The sequence below is a fragment of the Hylobates moloch genome, unplaced genomic scaffold, assembly GCF_009828535.3.
Source record: "Hylobates moloch isolate HMO894 unplaced genomic scaffold, HMol_V3 SCAFFOLD_14, whole genome shotgun sequence".
NCBI lineage: Eukaryota > Metazoa > Chordata > Mammalia > Primates > Hylobatidae > Hylobates > Hylobates moloch.
In genome coordinates, this window is record NW_026652289.1 from 53,183,523 (window position 1) to 53,200,988 (window position 17,466).

Below are 17,466 nucleotides of genomic sequence, written 5' to 3' on the forward strand. Positions count from 1 at the left end.
CCGCGTGTAGATTCAGGGCGCGGCAGGGAGGGGGCGTGAAGTCTGAGCCCCCCCGCCTTCTCGGGATCCGGTTGGCGGGGGGGGCCGTACTGCTCCGTCCCCCCCCCCCCCGTGGCCCCCCCCCCCCCCCCCACCCCGCCCCGGCCCGGCCCGGCCCCGGGTTTCCGCCTCCTTGGCGATGAGGCGGTGCTAGGGAAAGCCCGCTGTCGGGTCTGGTTGGGAGTCTCGGCGCCTAGATCTGCCCCGCCCTATGTCTCCGTGGGGAGGGAGGGGCACCCGCCGACTGGGAGCTGCGGAGGTGTCAGGACTTACTCTTGTGGCTCGATCATGCCTTCTGCCTGGGGCACAAGGGCCCTGGGCCGGAGCTGCTTTCTGCGCTTTGCTCCATGCAGCGTGTCTGGCACCGTTCAGCCAGGAGAGTGGGAGCATGGTCATCCCCACTCCCCTCTTGGTTGTAACTGTTGGGGTGAAGTGCCCAAGGTCCTTGTAGGAGCGTGCGTGGCTGGTGCTGGAACCCTAGTTCCGCGGTGGTGATGGTAGGAGGGTCAGGGAGTCATCAGAGACTAGAAATGTGGCGGAGGGAAAACCTTCCCTGGGGTTCCCTTGATGTTCAGTTACAGTGGCTGTACGGGGCGGGGCTTTCTTTGAGCCAATGGGTGGTGGGTAGTAGACTTGGCGTCTGTTTCGTTGCGTTAGGACTTTAAACCAAGTTAGCCTTGAAAAGGCAGTGGAAGCTCCACCTCTTTACAAGGCTGAGATTTATAACAGGAAAGTTTGGATTTACATTTTAATCTCAAAACTTGTCTGTTTATAAAGTAGGTTTTTTTTTTTTTAAGAACTCAGACTTTGAATAAAATACTCCGATATCTCTGACACTTGTATTTTTGAATGCTTTCGTTGTGCAGATGGTTCTGCTATATAAACTTAGTTTCCTGGCCGGGCGCGGTGGCTCATGCCTGTAATCCTAGCACTTTGGGAGGCCGAGGCAGGTGGATCACTTGAGGTCAGGAGTTCGAGACCAGCCAGGCTTACATGGCAAAACCCTGTTTCTACTGAAAATACAAAAAATAGTTGGGTGTGGTGGTAAGCGCCTGTAATCCCAGCTACTGGGGAGGCTGAGGCAGGAGAATCACTTGAACCCGGGAGGCGAGGTTGCAGTGAGCCGAGATGGGGCCATTGCACTGTAGCCTGGGCGACAGGAGCAAAACTCCGCCTCAAAAAACAAACAAACAAAAAACTTAGTTTCCCAAAGAATTTGCTATTTAGGTAACTATAGGTGAAAAGTCTTTTCTTTCTGATTTTATGTAATTATGTTAGACCATCTAGACCACTTTCTATTTATAGTCTACATAGTACAGTGTTGTTGCCCTTTTTATTTCAGAGTAGGGTGAAGTTGTGGATCAGGGTAGCCTTCTGTATGTGACTTCTGTAGCGTTGCCCTCCAGCCTGTATTGGAGAGTCGCCTTAGGACATTTGAAATTTAGATAGCAGAACCACATTAGATGAGGTTTTTGCTTTCACTTGATACAGTATCTTTTCCTATTGAGAGAAATTATTTCAATGTTTTTCACATTTTTCATGAGAAAAATAAACATGGAACCAATGTTTATTTCTGCAGTAATGTCTAAATGAGCCTCTGGTTAATTATCTGAAGTGAAATTCTAGATTTCTGCTTTGGTTAGTAGGGCCTGAGTGGTACCCTGTGCTGTATTTATGTGAAAAGGGTAGGTAGGTCCTACCTTCTCTGCTAAGGAAGTTGCAAAAGCAACAGCATTTTAGTTTAGCTAATGATGGCTGTAATAGAATTGGTGGGGAGACAAAAAATCCAGGTGGTTTTTTCTTTTTTTTTTTTTTTTGAGACGGAGTCTTGCTCTGTCGCCCAGGCTGGCGTGCAGTGGCGCAGTCTCGGCTCACTGCAAGCTCCGCCTCCCGGGTTCACGCCATTCTCCTGCCTCAGCCTCTCCGAGTAGCTGGGACTACAGGCGCCCGCCACCACGCCCGGCTAATTTTTTGTATTTTTAGTAGAGACGGGGTTTCACCGTGGTCTCGATCTCCTGACCTCGTGATCCGCCCGCCTCGGCCTCCCAAAGTGCTGGGATTACAAGCATGAGCCACCGCGCCCAGCCTCCAGGTGGTTTTTTCTGATGCCATAAACTGAGAGAGATAGTGGAGAACGATTGACCATTGAGGAAAATTTGGGCTACATATAGTAGTTCCCACGATTTGCAGTGCTGTATACTGGGGAATACAGAAGAGTGATTCAAGTAAGAATCTGGTTTTGCTGTATTAGGAACGTTTCATAAATGCTTCATAATCTCCAGGTAATTATTTTATATACTATAATTTTGTTCAGAGATAAATAGCTTAGAAAGATTGGCACTTCGTAATTAAGAGGGTTTTAATAATTTACATACAGAGAAAGACTTTTTTTCTTTTTTAAAGAAGGAGGTGTGTAGTAATTTGACAAGATTCCTGGCGAAGTGTATAATTCTTTCTACATCTTCAGTGTGAGCAGACAAGACACTGGAGAGCTGTGCATGGCAGATGTTAGTACCCGGGAATTTTAATTGGAATTAAGAGGTTATATCCATGGCATTCAGTAGTTTAGCATAGTGCTTTTCATGGCTTTCTCTCTTTTCTGGGCAATTCCATCAGCCAAGAGTTTGTTAAGCTTTACTTTCTGTAGGACTTTAAAAAAAATACATAGTATATGCTTTTTCAAGATACACCCTCCTCGCCCCTTGAAAAATAAAAGCTGATATTTATTGAGCACTTACTGTGTCACAGATACTGTGTTAGGCACTAGACTTTTTTTGAGACGGAGTCCTGCTCTGTCTCCCAGGCTGGAGTGCAGTGGTGCAATCTCAGCTCACTGCAACTTCCGCCTCCCGGGTTCTAGTAATTCTCCTGCCTCAGCCTCCACGAAGGAAGAAGCAGCTGGGGCGCCACCACGCCTGGCTAAGTTTTGTACTTTTAGTAGAGACAGGGTTTCACTATGTTGGTCAGGTTGGTCTCGGACTCCTGACCTCGTGATCCGCCCGCCTCAGCCTCCCAAAGTACTGGGATTACAGGCATGATCCACTGCACCCGGCCGCATAATGTCTTTTTTCCTCATGTCTTTTTTTCTTTTTTTAGACGAAGTCTCACTCTGTCACCAGGCTGGAGTGCAGTGGCATGATCACAGCTCACTGCAGTGTCGATCTTCTGGACTTAAGCGACCCTCCTACCTTAGCCTGCCACGTAGCTGGGACTACAGGTGTGTGCCACCACGCACCTGGCTAGTTTTTTTTATATTTTTATAGAGATGAAGTCCTGCTATGTTGCCCAGGCTGGTCTTGAACTCCTGGGCTCAAGAGATCCTTCTGCCTCAGCCTCTCAAAGTGCTAGGATTACAGATGTGAGCCACCGTGCCCAGTCATTGGTGGCACTTTCTTTTTTTTTTTTTTTTTTTTTTGAGACGGAGTCTCGCTCTGTTGCCTAGGCTGGAGTGCAGTGGCGCGATCTCGGCTCACTGCAAGCTCCGCCTCCCGGGTTCACGCCATTCTCCTGCCTCAGCCTCTCCGAGTAGCTGGGACTACAGGCGCCCGCCACCACGCCCTCTAATTTTTTGTATTTTTAGTAGAGACGGGGTTTCACCGTGGTCTCGATCTCCTGACCTCGTGATCCGCCTGCCTCGGCCTCCCAAAGTGCTGGGATTACAAGCGTGAGCCACCGCGCCCGGCCTAGAGACAGAGTTTTACCACGTTGGCCAGTCTTGTCTTGAACTCCTGACCTCAGGGATCCACCTGCCTTGGCCTCCAGAAGTTCTGGGATTACAGGCATGAGCCACTGCACCTGGCCTTATAGATATTTTGAAAGATTATATTTCTTATGTTAAATAGAGATAGGGTCTTACCATGTTGCTCAGGCTGGTCCTCCTGGACTCAAGCAATCCACCTGCTTCAGACACCCAAAGTGCTGGGATTACAGGTGTTAGCCACCATGCCTGGCCTAATACTTAATTTTTTAAAAACTTTGTGTTTGGAAATAATTTTAGACTTCAAAGACAGTTGCAAAAATAATACAAATAATAGCCCTATAATCTTCACCTAGATTCCCCAAGTGCATCTTTTAAAACCACAATACAGTGATCAAATCAGAAAATTAACATTCATAACAATTATTAATACATTTTGAATTGAACTAAATTTCTGTTCATTTTCTACCTACAGTAGTAAGAAATGTCTTTGTAACGTCAGTGTCACCGAACTCTGTATTGCCCAGATTGGTCTCAAACTCCTGGGCTCAAGCAGTCTGCCCACCTCGGCCTCCCAAAGTGCTGGGATTACAGGCCTGAGCCACCGCACCTGGTCTGGACTCAATTTTAGTTTTTGAGTTTTTTTTTTTTAAAGCAGTACTAACTACTTGTAAAGATGTATATTTCATGACTTTTATTTATTGGAGGTCTTTAAAACAGCAAAGAGAAATTTTTTTTTTATTTTTTATTTTATTTTTGAGATGGGGTCTTGTTCCATCCCCAGGCTGGAGTGCAGTGGTGCAGTTTCGGCTAACTGCAACCTCCGCCTCCCGGGTTCAAGCGATTCTCCTGCCTCAGCCTCGCAAGTAGCTGGGACTACGGGTGCATGCCACCGCACCCGGCTAGTTTTTTGTAGTTTTGGTAGAGATGGGGTTTCACCATTTTAGCCAGGATGGTCTCGATCTCCTGACCTCGTGATCCACCTGCCTCGGCCTCTGAGAGTGCTGGGATTAGAGGCGAGAGCCACCGCACTCAGCCTGGATTGTTCATTCTAATTGGCATTTATTAGTCTAAAAATGAGAATGCTTATGATTATGGAGCAAAGAAGATGTTCTCTCCAACAAAATTATGAAGTGAGTTTTCAAAGTATTTCATTTGATGATGCATGGGCAGAAAGGGAAAAAAAGACCCAGAGGTGATAAGCTAGAACCTTACTAGAGCTGTACCTGAAACCTGGAATGAAAATTTACAAAATGGAAGCCAAGCGTGGTGGTGTGTACCTGTTTACAGAGTGGAAGCCAAGTGTAGTGGTATACAGCAGCTACTCAGGAGGCTGAGGCAGGAGGATCGCTTGTGGCCACGACTTCAAGACCGGCCTGTGCAATGTAGGGAGACCCTGTCTCTAAAAAAAAATTATTTTCTTGTTAGCCACTCTGTAGTCCCAGCTACTCAGGAAGCTGAGGTGGGAGGCTTGTTTGAGCCCAGCAGTCTGTAATGAGCTATGATCATGCCACTGTACTCTAGCCCGGGCGATAGAGCAAGACCGTGTTTTTTTTTTATTTTGTTTTTTGTTTTTTTGAGACGGAGTCTGGCTCTGTTACCCATGCTGGAGTGTAGTGGCGAGATCTCAGTCAACCTCCACCTCCCAGGTTCAAGCAATTCTACTGACTCAGCTTCCTGAGTAGCTGGGATTATAGGCACACGCCACCATACCTGACTAATTTTTTTTGTATTTTTAGTAGAGATGGGGTTTCACCATGTTGGCTAGGCTGGTCTTGAGCTCCTCACCTCACGTGATCTACCTGACTTGGCCTCCCAAAGTATTGAGATTACAGGCGTGAGCCACTGCGCCTGGCCAACCTTGTTTCTTTTTCTTCTTTCTTTTTTTTTTTTTTTTTTTTTAAGACAGAGTCTTCGCGCTGTCACCCAGGCTGTAGTGCAGTGGCGTGATCTCAGCTCACTGCAAGCTGTGCCTCCCAGGTTCACGCCGTTCTCCTGCCTCAGCCTCCCGAGCAGCTGGGACTACAGGTACCTGCCACCATGCCTGGCTAATTTTTTGTATTTTTAGTAAAGACGGGGCTTCACCGTGTTAGCCAGGATGGTCTCGATCTCCTGACCTCGTAATCCTCCCGCCTTGGCCTTCCAAAGTGCTGGGATTACGGGCATGAGCCACCGCGTCCGACCCCTTGTTTCTTAAAAGAAAGAAAAAATATATAGAATGGCTATGTTCCAGGTTCATGCATGACATTTGATGAGTACTTGGTTGCATTTTAAAGGATGTTGCACATTTTGGATATTTATATCTCCCAGTGCCCAGGAAAGTACAGAATAAAAATTTAGATTTGCTACTTAAGGCTGGGCACGGTGGCTCACCCTGTAATCCCAGCACTTTGGGTGGCTGAAGCGGGCAGATCACTTGAGGTCAGGAGTTTGAGACCAGCCTGGCCAACGTGGCAAAACCTCATCTCTACTAAAAATACAAAAATTAGCCAGGTGTAGTGGCACGCACCTGTAATTCCAGCTGCTTGGGAGGCTGAGGCACAGGAATTGCTTGAACCTGGGAGGCAGAGGTTGCAGTGAGTTGAGATTGCACCACTGCGCTCCAGCCTGGGTGACAGAGTGAGACTCTGTCTCAAAAAAAAAAAAAAAAAAAAAAATTTTTGCTACTTACATTCTTGTTAAAATAGTAAGTAATAATGATATGGGTTTTTTTTTTTAAATTATTTATTTATTTATTTTTGAGAGGGAGTCTCGCTCTGTTGCCCAGGCTAGAGTGCAATGGCGTGATCTTGGCTCACTGCAACCTCCGCCTCCCAGGTTCAAGCGATTCTCCTGCCTCAGCCTCCAAAGTTGCTGGGATTACAGGCGCCCACTGCCACGCCCGGCTAATTTTTGTATTTTTAGTAGAGATGGGATTTTACCATGTTGGCCAGTCTGGTCTTGAACTCCTGACCTCAGGTGATCCGCCCACCTCAGTCTCCCAAAGTGCTGGGATTACAGGCGTGAGCCACCACACTTGGCCTTATTTTTAATTTTTACAGATTTAATGAGCATTATGGTATCAGAAAAGCTCTAAAATTTTGTCAGAAGAGTTTTGCAGATCAAGCCTAAGACAGGAAACCAAGAGAGGGATGAAAGGGGACCAGGCGTAAAAAAAGATAAGAGTTTTAAAAAACTTTCAGGTCAGAGTGTCTGGCCAATGTGTAATGGTATAATGCGGATTGAAGGCGTATCATATGCCGTAAAAGAAGCATTGATGGCTGGGTGCGGTGGCTCACTCCTGTAATCCCAGCACTTTGGGAGGCCGAGGCGGGCAGATCACGAGGTCAGGAGATCGAGACCATCCTGGCTAACACGGTGAAACCCCATCTCTACTAAAAAAAAATACAAAAAAAAAAATTAGCCAGGTGTGGTGGAGGGTGCCTGTAGTCCCAGTTACTTGGGAGGTTGAGGCCGAAGAATGGAATGAACCTGGGAGGCGGAGCTTGCAGTGAGCCAAGATCACGCCACTGCACTCCAGCCTGGGTGACAGAGCAATACTCTATCTCAAAAAAAATAAAAAATAAAAAAGATGTGACAGTTGGGGTTATGATTAGATTTAGGTTTCTCAATCTTGGCACACTGTTGACATTTTGGGCCAAATAATTTATTGTGAGGAGACTGTCACGTGCATTGTAGGATGTTTGACAACATCCTTTTACTCTACCTATGAGATGTCAGTAGCACTCCATCTTCCCGAGTTGTGACAACCAAAAATGTCTTCCATCATTACTACATGTGCCCTGGGGAGGCAGAATCTCCCCTAGTTGAGGACCACTGCGTTAGAAGAATGTAAAAACTGAGTTCAAAGGAGGCTTGGATATTAGATCTAATGGTGTCTTTTGAGAAGAACTGATTGTTAATTTTGCCAAGCAATAATTCTAATCAATATATGAAATCTAAATAGAGTGCCTTTCATTCTGTAATAGATTCTTTATAGCAGGTTTAAAACCAGAGGTGGACTTTTGGACAAATTTTGAATTAGACTACTCAAAATTGCACTGGGTTGAAGTTACATTGACTTAATACTTTGATAGAAGTTTGCTTTTGAAGAGAAACTTTCCATTGTTTCAAGAATATGTATTTAAAAATAAATAAAAAAAAGAGTATGCATTTATTTATTTTATTTTTTGTTCTAAGAGTATGCCTTTAAACAAACTGACCAGGATAGACTTTTGTTTTTTTGAGACAGGGTCTTATTCCATCACCCATGCTGGAGTGCAGTGGCATAATCACAGCTCACTGTAGCCTCGACCTCCCAGGTTCAAGTGATCCTCCCACCTCAGCCTCCTAAGCAGCAAGGACTACAGGTGCTCACTACCATGCCCGGCTAATTTTTAATAAAATTTTTTTGTAGAGACGGGGTCTCACTTTGTTGCCCAGGCTCATCTCAAACTCCTGGCCTCAAGCAATCCTCCCACCACGGCCTCCCAAAGTGCTAGGATTACAAATGTGAGCCACTACACCCAGCATCCCACCCGTTTTTTTTGTTTGTTTGTTTGTTTGTTTGTTTTGTTTTTTGAGATGGAGAGCCTTGTTCTGTCAACCAGGCTGGAATGCAGTGGCACGATCTCGGCTCACTGCACCCTGGGTTCAAGCGATTCGTGTGTCTCAACTTCCTGAGTAGCTGGGATTACAGGCACCCACAGCCACACCCGGCTAATTTGTTTTTCGTATTTTAGTAAAGGCAGGGTTTTGCCATGTTGGCCAGGCTGGTTTTGAACTCCTGACCTCAAGTGATCCGCCTGCTTCAGCCTCCCAAAGTGCTGGGATTACAGGTGTGAGCCACCACGCCCAGTTTTATTATAACACATGGCCAGGTGACTTTTAGGACCTGTAGGTGTTTGTGTGTGTGTGTGTGTATTTGGGATCTTCCTCTGTCGCTCAGGCTGGAGTGTAGTGGTGCAATCTTGGTTAATCTAACCTCCACCTCCTGGCCTCAAATGATCCTTCCTCCTCAGTCACCCAAAGTGCTGGAATTACAGGTGCAAGCCACTGTGCCCACCAGGTGACTTTTAAATGTTCTGCTGCCATTATTTAGTCTTCTCTCCATAGTTTCTATACATCAAAGTGCTTTTTTTTCTTTTTATAATGTCTTCCTAGACTAAAGTTCTGATAGTACTATAAACTCCAAATTTGAAACAGTTGGAGACCAACCATGTTGGCTGAAGTAGGACTTGACAATACCTTTGTGGCTGACTTTGTGGTTCCATCGTTTGGCTTTCTTTATGTTCTAGAATTACACTGGACCTCTCTGCAAGCGTGGTTTTACGATCTGTCCAATGTTTCTACTTTAGATTGGTCATATTCCAAGGAGAAAGAATTTAACCTCTTGCTCTTTTAGTTAGGTATGTGACCTTGAAAAAGTCAATTAATTTGAGTATCAGTTTCCCTCAAAAGAGGGCTCTGGCTGGGTACAGCGGCTCATGCCTATAATCCCAGCACTTTGGGAGGCCAAGACAGGAGGATTGTTTGAGGCCAGGAGTTCGAGACCAGCCTGGGCAGCATATGGAGACCCTGTCTCTACAAAAAATAGAAAAGTTAGATATGGTGGCGCTGCCTATGTCCCAGCTACTCAGGAGGCTGAGGTGGGAGGATTACTTGAGACCAGGAGGTTGGGGATGCAGTGAGCCGTGATTGCACTGCTGCACTTCAGCCTGGTGGACATAATGGTATGCTATTGCAAAAAAAAAAAAAAGGAGGGTTCTGGGACTGCCTATCTGACAGGATTGTTGCGAGGAGGACATCAGCTGATAGCAGTCATACATGGAAGACTTGGCTGTTGTCGGGGAGGAAATCTCGGGCTGAGTGCTGGACTTCTAACCCTCCGCCCAGGGCCAGGCATGTCTTAAGCACTTGCCAATTATTTGTGGGATGAATGACTTGGCAAAGATTGTAAATAACTACTGTCTATAAGTCTAAACTTACTATTTTAATTTCATGCTCTATACTCCTGTGTTCTAATTCATCTCTAATTTTGAAGATGTAGCTGAATATTTACCTTTATAGAGTCTTCCCAAGTGTACATGTCTATACCCCTTTCCCAGTTTATAGTACTTATTTTTTCCACTCAAGAGCTGGTTTGTATTGTTGGCTTTTCTTCCTGGTTTTTTTTTTTTTCCTAACCCTCAGAACCTGTGGATTTTTTTCTCCAAGACTATCAAGAAAATTTCCAAATACACAACAAAGTTGATAGAATTTTTTTTTTTTTTTTTTTTTTTTTTTTTTTTAAAGTTGATAGAATTTTTTTTTTTTTTTTTTTTTTTTTTTTTTTTGGAGACGGAGTCTCGCTCTGTCGCCCAGGCTGGAGTGCAGTGGCGCGATCTCGGCTCACTGCAAGCTCCGCCTCCCGGGTTCACGCCATTCTCCTGCCTCAGCCTCTCCGAGTAGCTGGGACTACAGGCACCCGCCACCACGCCCGGCTAATTTTTTTGTATTTTTAGTAGAGACGGGGTTTCATCATGGTCTCGATCTCCTGACCTCGTGATCCGCCTGCCTCGGCCTCCCAAAGTGCTGGGATTACAAGCGTGAGCCACCGCGCCCGGCCAAGTTGATAGAATTTTAGTAAATATAATGAACACCCGTACACACACTACCTAGATTTTACCATTATCATTTTTGTACTACTTGGTTTAACATATGCTTGTCCATCTATCCATCCCTCCATCAATGAATCTAATTTTTTGATGTATTTCAAAATAAATTGCAGACATTAGTATACTTCATCTAAGCACTTGAGCATGTTTATCATTATCTAGAGTTTAATATTGTTTATAGCGTTTTTCTTTTTTGCCCAGGCTCGAGTGCAGTAGTGAGATCTCAGCTCACCTCAACCTCTGTCTCCCATGACTCACATGATCCTCCCACGTCAGCCCCCTAAGTAGCTGGGATTACAGGTACATGCCACCATGCATGGCTAATTTTGTATTTTTTGTAGAGACGGAGTCTCACTATGTTGCCCAGGCTGGTCTTCAACTCCTGTGCTCAAGAGGTCCGCCTGCCTCGGCCTCCCGAAGTGCTGGGATTACAGGCACTTTGTGAGCCATTGTGCCTGGCAAGCATGTTTTTTCTTTGTCTGTCTTTTTTTTTTTTTTTTTTTTGAGACAGAGTCTCACTCTGTTGCCCAGGCTGGAGTGCAGTGACATTATCACTGCTCACTACAACCTTGCAGCCTCAACTTCTGAGGTCAAGCGATTCTTCCACTTCAGTCACTGGAATAGCTAGTACCATAGTTGTGCACCACCACTTCCAGCTAATTTTTTTTTTATTTTGTAGAGACAGGGTCATCCTATCGTTGCCCAGGCTGGTCTCAAGCTCCTGGGCTCAAGCCATCCTTGAGCCTCAGCTTCCCAAAGTGTTGGGATTACAGGCATGAATCACTGTGCCCAGCCACATTTTTCTTTCGATGCAAATGTTACATACAATGAAATGTACAAATCTTTAGTACATTTTGTGTGTGTGTATATACATGAGATCATGCTATATGTATTCTATAGCTTACTGTTTTCTTCTTTTTCTTTTTTTTTTTTTTTTGAGACGGAGTTTCACTCTTGTTACCCAGGCTGGAGTGCAATGGCGCCATCTTGGCTCACCTCAACCTCTACCTTGTGGGTTCAAGCAATTCTCCTGCCTCAGCCTCCCGAGCAGCTGGGATTACAGGCATGCACCACCACACCCAGCTAATGTTTGTGTTTTTAGTAGAGACAGGGTTTCTCCATGTTGGTCAGGTTGGTCTCGAACTCCCAACCTCAGGTGATCCACCCGCCTCGGCCTCCCAAAGTGCTGGGATTATAAGTGTAAGCCACTGCATCCGGCCTAGCCTGCTGTTTTCACTTAATATGTCTTAGAATTCATTCTTTGTACTTGTGGATAAACCCTGATCTTTCTGATTCGCACACAGTTTTCCATAATATGCATGATCACATTTATTTAGCTGATAGACATTTAGATTTTCATACTTTGCTGCAATAAATATACTCAGCAGATGTGTAGGATAGAGGCCTGAAAGTGGAATTGCTAGTTTCAGTATTCCAAAATCTAGTCTGTTTTAGAGTTCATTTCTTACACTCGTGGATAAACTTTGATCTGATTCTTACATAGTTTTCCATAATATGCATGGAGCGGGTATGCACATTTAAAATTTTAATAAATACCTACAAGTTGCCAGCTAAATAGGCTGTACCAATTAAAGGCTCCTCCATTAGTGTTTCCCTGTATCCTTACCCACACTGTCATCTTTTTTTTTTAAATTGCTTTGGAGTAAATTGCCTTTTTTTTTTCTTCTTGAGGTGGAGTTTCGCTCTTGTTGCCCAGGCTGTAGTGCAATGGCATGATCTCGGCTCACTGCAACCTCTGCCTCCCAGGTTCAAGCGATTCTCCTGCCTCAGCCTCTCGAATAGCTGGGATTACAGGCATGCACCACCATGCCCAGCTAATTTTGTGCTTTTAGTTAGAGACGGAGTTTCTCCATGTTGATCAGGCTGGTCTCGAACTCCCGACCTCAGGTGATCCGCTTGCCTCGGCGAAGCAAAGTGCTGGGATTGCAGGCATGAGCCACGGCGCCTGGCCTTTTACATACATATATATATATTTTTGAGACAGTTCTGCTCTGTTGCCCAGGCTGGAGTGCAATGGCGCGATCTCGGCTGACTGCAACCTCTGCCTCCCAGGTTCAAGTGATTCTCGTGCCTCAGCCTCCTGAGTAGCTGGGATTACGGGTGCCCACCACCACACCTGGCTAATTTTTGTATTTTTAGTAGAGGGAGAGTTTCACCATGTTGGCTGGTCTGGTCTTGAACTCCTGACCTCAAGTGATCTGCCTGCCTCAGCCTCCCAAAGTGCTGGGATTACAGGCATGAGCCACCACGCCCGGCCTACTTTACACGTTTTTTATTACTAGTGAGGCTATATATGGTTTTAGAAGGCAAGGGCTGAAATCATCTACCAACTTCATATCTACTCACTGAACATTTGCTTTTAATGAATGAATGCTACTAAAGCATTTCTGCTTTATTAGGTTTAGGCTGAAGAAGGATGAGTTAGCTAAGTGTGTGAAAGGTTAAAAAAAGCTGAACTTGCTCCCTGCATGTGTGCCTTAAATAAGTAAAGGGACTCTTCCTTCATTTCTTATCTTCTGTGAGAGGTAAGGTAATGAAGTAGTTAAGAGCCAGGCTCTGGAGACAGATTTCCTGGATTTATATCCCAGCTTTGCCTCTTACTAGCTATGCAACCTTGGGCAGTTTACTTAATCTTTGTGTTTCAGTTTCATCATTCATAAATTAGAGAACACCTTGCTTATAAGGTTGTTGTGAAGGATGATCAGGGCCTGAAACAAGGAGGTATGATTAGAGTGGAAGCAATTTATTTGAGAGAGTTAGGAATAGAACTATGAATGGTAATTGTTTTTTTTGTTTGTTTGTTTGTTTTTTTGAGATGGAGTCTTGCTCTGTTGCCCAGGCTAGAGTGCAGTGGCACGATCTCAGCTCACTGCAAGCTCCACCTCCCGGGTCCACGCCATTCTCCTGCCTCAGCGTCCCGAGTAGCTGGGACTATAGGTGCCCGCTACCACGCCCAGCGAATTTTTTGTATTTTTAGTAGAGATGGGGTTTCACCATGTTAGCCAGGATGGTCTCGATCTCCTGATCTCATGATCCACCCGCCTCAGCCTCCCAAAGTGCTGGGATTACAGGCGTGAGCCACTACGCCCGGCCTATGAGTGGTAATTGTTAAAGGAATAAAAGTATGGTTCAGATAAAGTTCAGCCTCTGTAGTGTTGTGGAGGTGGTATGGAAAGCAAACTCTGGAGGTGGATGAAGTTAAGTACCATATGAAATCCCAATCACTTTATGAAAGAAACGATATTTTAACAGCCAAAAGATAGGGTATGATATCTGAATAAACCATAGTACTGTAATACTTAATCTATGAAAATCTCACTGCAATCTTCTTTTTCCTTATAGACTGGTTCATAAACCAGCATTTGGAAATCACTAATGTAGGCTGATCCCCTCCTTTTGCCCCTGTTTGAAAACAGGGCCAAAATTAGAAAGCTTCATGGTAGAGTTTCGAGTAGAATCCAATTCTTTTTTGTTTTTATTTTTTGCCCTCAAACATTCTCCCATCCAACAGAATCCCGTTCTTAAAAGGTACTCTAGTGTTTTTTCTATGGTCGTGCCGTGCTCTTCACATCTGATTTTGGCTTATTATTTATAAAGTTTTTTTTGTTGTTGTTTTTTGAGACAGAGTCACGCTGTCGCCCAGCTTGGAGTGCAGTGGTGCGAATTTGCTCACAACCTCCGCCTCCCAGGTTCAAGCGATTCTCCCGTCTCAGCCTCCCGAGTAGCCAGGATTACAGATGCGTGCCATCATGCCCAGCTAATTTTGTATTTTTAGTAGAGATGGGGTTTCACCATGTTAGCCTGGCTGACCTCGAACTCTTGACCTCAGGTGATCACCCACCTCGGCCTTCCAAAGTGCTGGGATTACAGGTGTGAGCCACTGCGACCAGCCTATAAAGCTTTTTTTTTAAAAACCCAGTGCTGCCTTATCATAACATTTCTATAATTTTTTTTTTTTTTTTTTGAGACAGTCTCAGTCTGTTGCCCAGGCTGGAGTGCAGTGATGGGACCTCCCCTCACTGCAACCTCTGCCTCCTGGATTCTAGCGATTGTTGTGCCTCAGCCTCCCAAGTAGCAGGTTTTACAGGTGTGCGCCGTCACGCCTGGCTAATTTTTGTATTTTTACTGGAGACAGCGTTTCACCATGTTGGCCAGGCTGGTCCTGAACTCCCAACCTTAGGTGATCTGCCTGCCTCAGCCTCCCAAAGTGCTGGGATTACAGGTGTGAGCCACTGCATCTGGCCAATAAAGTATTGACTTCATTTTTGGTTACAGAGGTTAATCTCAGATGAGTTAAGCATCAGTTTTAAAACAATAGAACGCAAGACCAAACCACTGAAAGTCATGAACGTATATAAGAAATAGCCAAAAAGACATTTTACTCTACCTGTGATTAGACTCAGTTTCTCATCCCAAAACACGCTGAGGTTTAGTGTTCGTAGTTGATTAATGGCTCTTCAGATATCAAATAGCATGCATAAATCTATATTCTCAACTTCTTAATATGTCTAAAAGGTTTTCGAATACTAAGCTAAACATGGCCTTCATACTAGAAAAACCTAGGAAAGCATCACTAGCTAAGACATTTTAAATTATTTGTCCTCAGCAGCTGTCAGAAACATTCTCAACTCCATTTAACTGAGTTCCACATATTATCACACACAAAGCTGAGAGACTTAGTCTGAAGTTACATAGGCCACAGAGAGCATATTTGTGGCTTGAGTTTACAAAAAGATAAAAGTGGCCAGCTTGCAAATTAATTGGTTGTGCTGCTGTGTCAGGGTCCCACTTAGGTATGTGAAATGTGAGAAAAACCTGAGACAGGATTTCAGAGCTAAGAATTAGAGTGGCAGGCGGATTGAGGACTATAGAGAGGACAAAGAAAAGGTGAAACAGCCATGGAGAGTCCTTGTAAAGACTACTTTCCCTTCAGGGCTTGTGTGCTCCCAGAGGATGAAGAAAAGATCTTGGGTAGACTTATGAATTAGGTAAAGTTTTTTTTTTTTTTTTTTTTTAACTTACCGTATTTCAGATGAGGGGGTGGCTTGCCAAATCTCCCACTAGTACTGTAGTTTTTATCTTCTTTCCATAGCAGTGGTAAATAAGAGATTTTTTGGAACTGGAAAAGTGGTGGGGCCTTTTTTCTTTGGATGGCTGATGCATTCTTTCTCACTGATGGTGTTTTATGCTTGTGTTAGTGATACTGATACGGAAAAGCTCTGAAGACCCAAGTAGATTCCTGGGCCAAATGTTGGTAGACTTTTTGTGTCCTGCAGGAAGGAAATTGTCTCCCACAGAGGTATTATTAAGCTAAGAGAATCTCTTCTTATAACTGTTAGAACCAGAAGAAAACTTAGGAGTGATCTGTTCCAACTTTCTTATTTTATAGTTGGAGAAACTGAAATTCACATGGAATGAGGAACTTGTTGAAATTATGTAGCATCTTAAATTGGCAAGTCTAGAATCTTTGTCTTCCCCTTCCTGGCACAGTATTCTTTCCATGATACCATCATAATTGTTGAAACAAATTTTAAATTAGACCACAATTATAGTAGTGGGTTTTGAGAGGATTTAAGAAGAAGCACTTGAGGCCGGGCGCGCGGTGGCTTACGCCTGTAATCCCGGCACTTTGGGAAGCCGAGGTGGACGGATCACAGGGTCAGGAGATCGAGACCATCCTGCTCGATTGTAACGTGGTGAAACCCCGTCTCTACTAAAAATGCAAAAAAAGTAGCTGGGTGTGGTGGCGGGCGCCTGTAGTCCCAGCTCCTCGGGAGGCTGAGGCAGGAGAGAATGGCGTCAACCTGGGAGGCGGAGCTTGCAGTGAGCCGAGATGGCGCCACTGCACTCAGCCTGGGTGACAGAGCAAGACTCCGTCTCAAAAAAAAAAAAAGAAGCACTTGAATATTTTTGCAGCATGTGGATATGTAATTAGTATTAGGAGTGATAGCATTTGAGGAGAGAACTAGAGAATAAAGGGAAAAAAGGTAGTGTTTATATTTTTACATTGGAGCCTATTTTTCAACTTCATAGTACCAAATTAATTAAAACTATGTTATTTAAATGTTTGTCTTTTTCAGTTATAATTTGTTCACTGTGGTAGGGGGTGGTATGCCCACATGCACTTAAACTTCATCACTAAGATGAAATAGATGATCAGTTCTGGGAGTCAAGCTTTTACTAAACTTGGGTGACTGGTCCTAAGTTGCGTACATCATACTGGAGTGAGAATTGACTTGCATGGTATTGCTTTTGGTTTCTGCAGGTTTTGTAGTGCATCCCTGAGCATGAGCACAGAATGAAGCGGCGTTTGGATGACCAGGAGTCACCGGTGTATGCAGCCCAGCAGCGTCGGATCCCTGGCAGCACAGAGGCTTTTCCTCACCAGCACCGGGTGCTTGCCCCTGCCCCTCCTGTGTATGAAGCAGTGTCTGAGACCATGCAGTCAGCTACAGGAATTCAGTACTCTGTAACACCCAGCTACCAGGTAAGCTGGAGCCAACCAAGGGACTAGAATGAGGGAAGAGGAGTAGTGATTTTAGGCAATTATAAAACTTTTTTTAATACTGTGTTAGATATTAAAAATTGTTGAGTGTGTAAGGTAAAAAAAAAAAAAAATAACTGTGTACTCACCATACAAGTTTTTAAAAAAAGAATGTTGTCATGACCTTTGAAGTTCCCTGTGTATCCCACTGTGCTCCCTTCTTTTCCCTCCCTTCAGAGGTAGCCACTAATCTAAACTTTGTATTTATCATTCCCTTGACTTTATTTACTTAAAAAAAATCTAACATAATTGTTTAGTTTCGGTATTTTTGAACTTTTATATACATGGAAACATTTTCTTCTTTGACTCACTTTGTTTTAAAAATCCCATATTTTTATAGATCGCTGTAATTCCACCATTTTCACTCTAGCGTAAATTATATGCATATACTCAATTTATTTGTCAATTCTACTGTTGGACTATTGGGCTGTTTCCAGGTTTTTGCTTTTACAAAGATGCTGCTGTGAACATTCTGATATTCTCTTAGTGCACTCAGTGCTAGTTCATGACAAAATAAGAAGCTTGTGCCA

General features: G+C 44.4%; 1 protein-coding gene across 3 annotated transcripts in view; it reads left to right on the plus strand.

The window, feature by feature from the left end:
• The window catches only part of SIN3A (SIN3 transcription regulator family member A), an 87,015-nt gene that overhangs the window by 9,964 nt on the left and 59,585 nt on the right, over nucleotides 1–17,466 (plus strand). For all 3 annotated transcript variants that reach the window (XM_032175793.2, XM_058427738.1, XM_032175792.2), the window contains exon 2: nucleotides 16,658–16,879. In XM_032175793.2, the coding sequence (XP_032031684.1) occupies nucleotides 16,691–16,879 (189 nt within the window). In that variant the 5' untranslated portion in view covers nucleotides 16,658–16,690. The remainder of the gene's footprint in view (nucleotides 1–16,657; nucleotides 16,880–17,466) is intronic.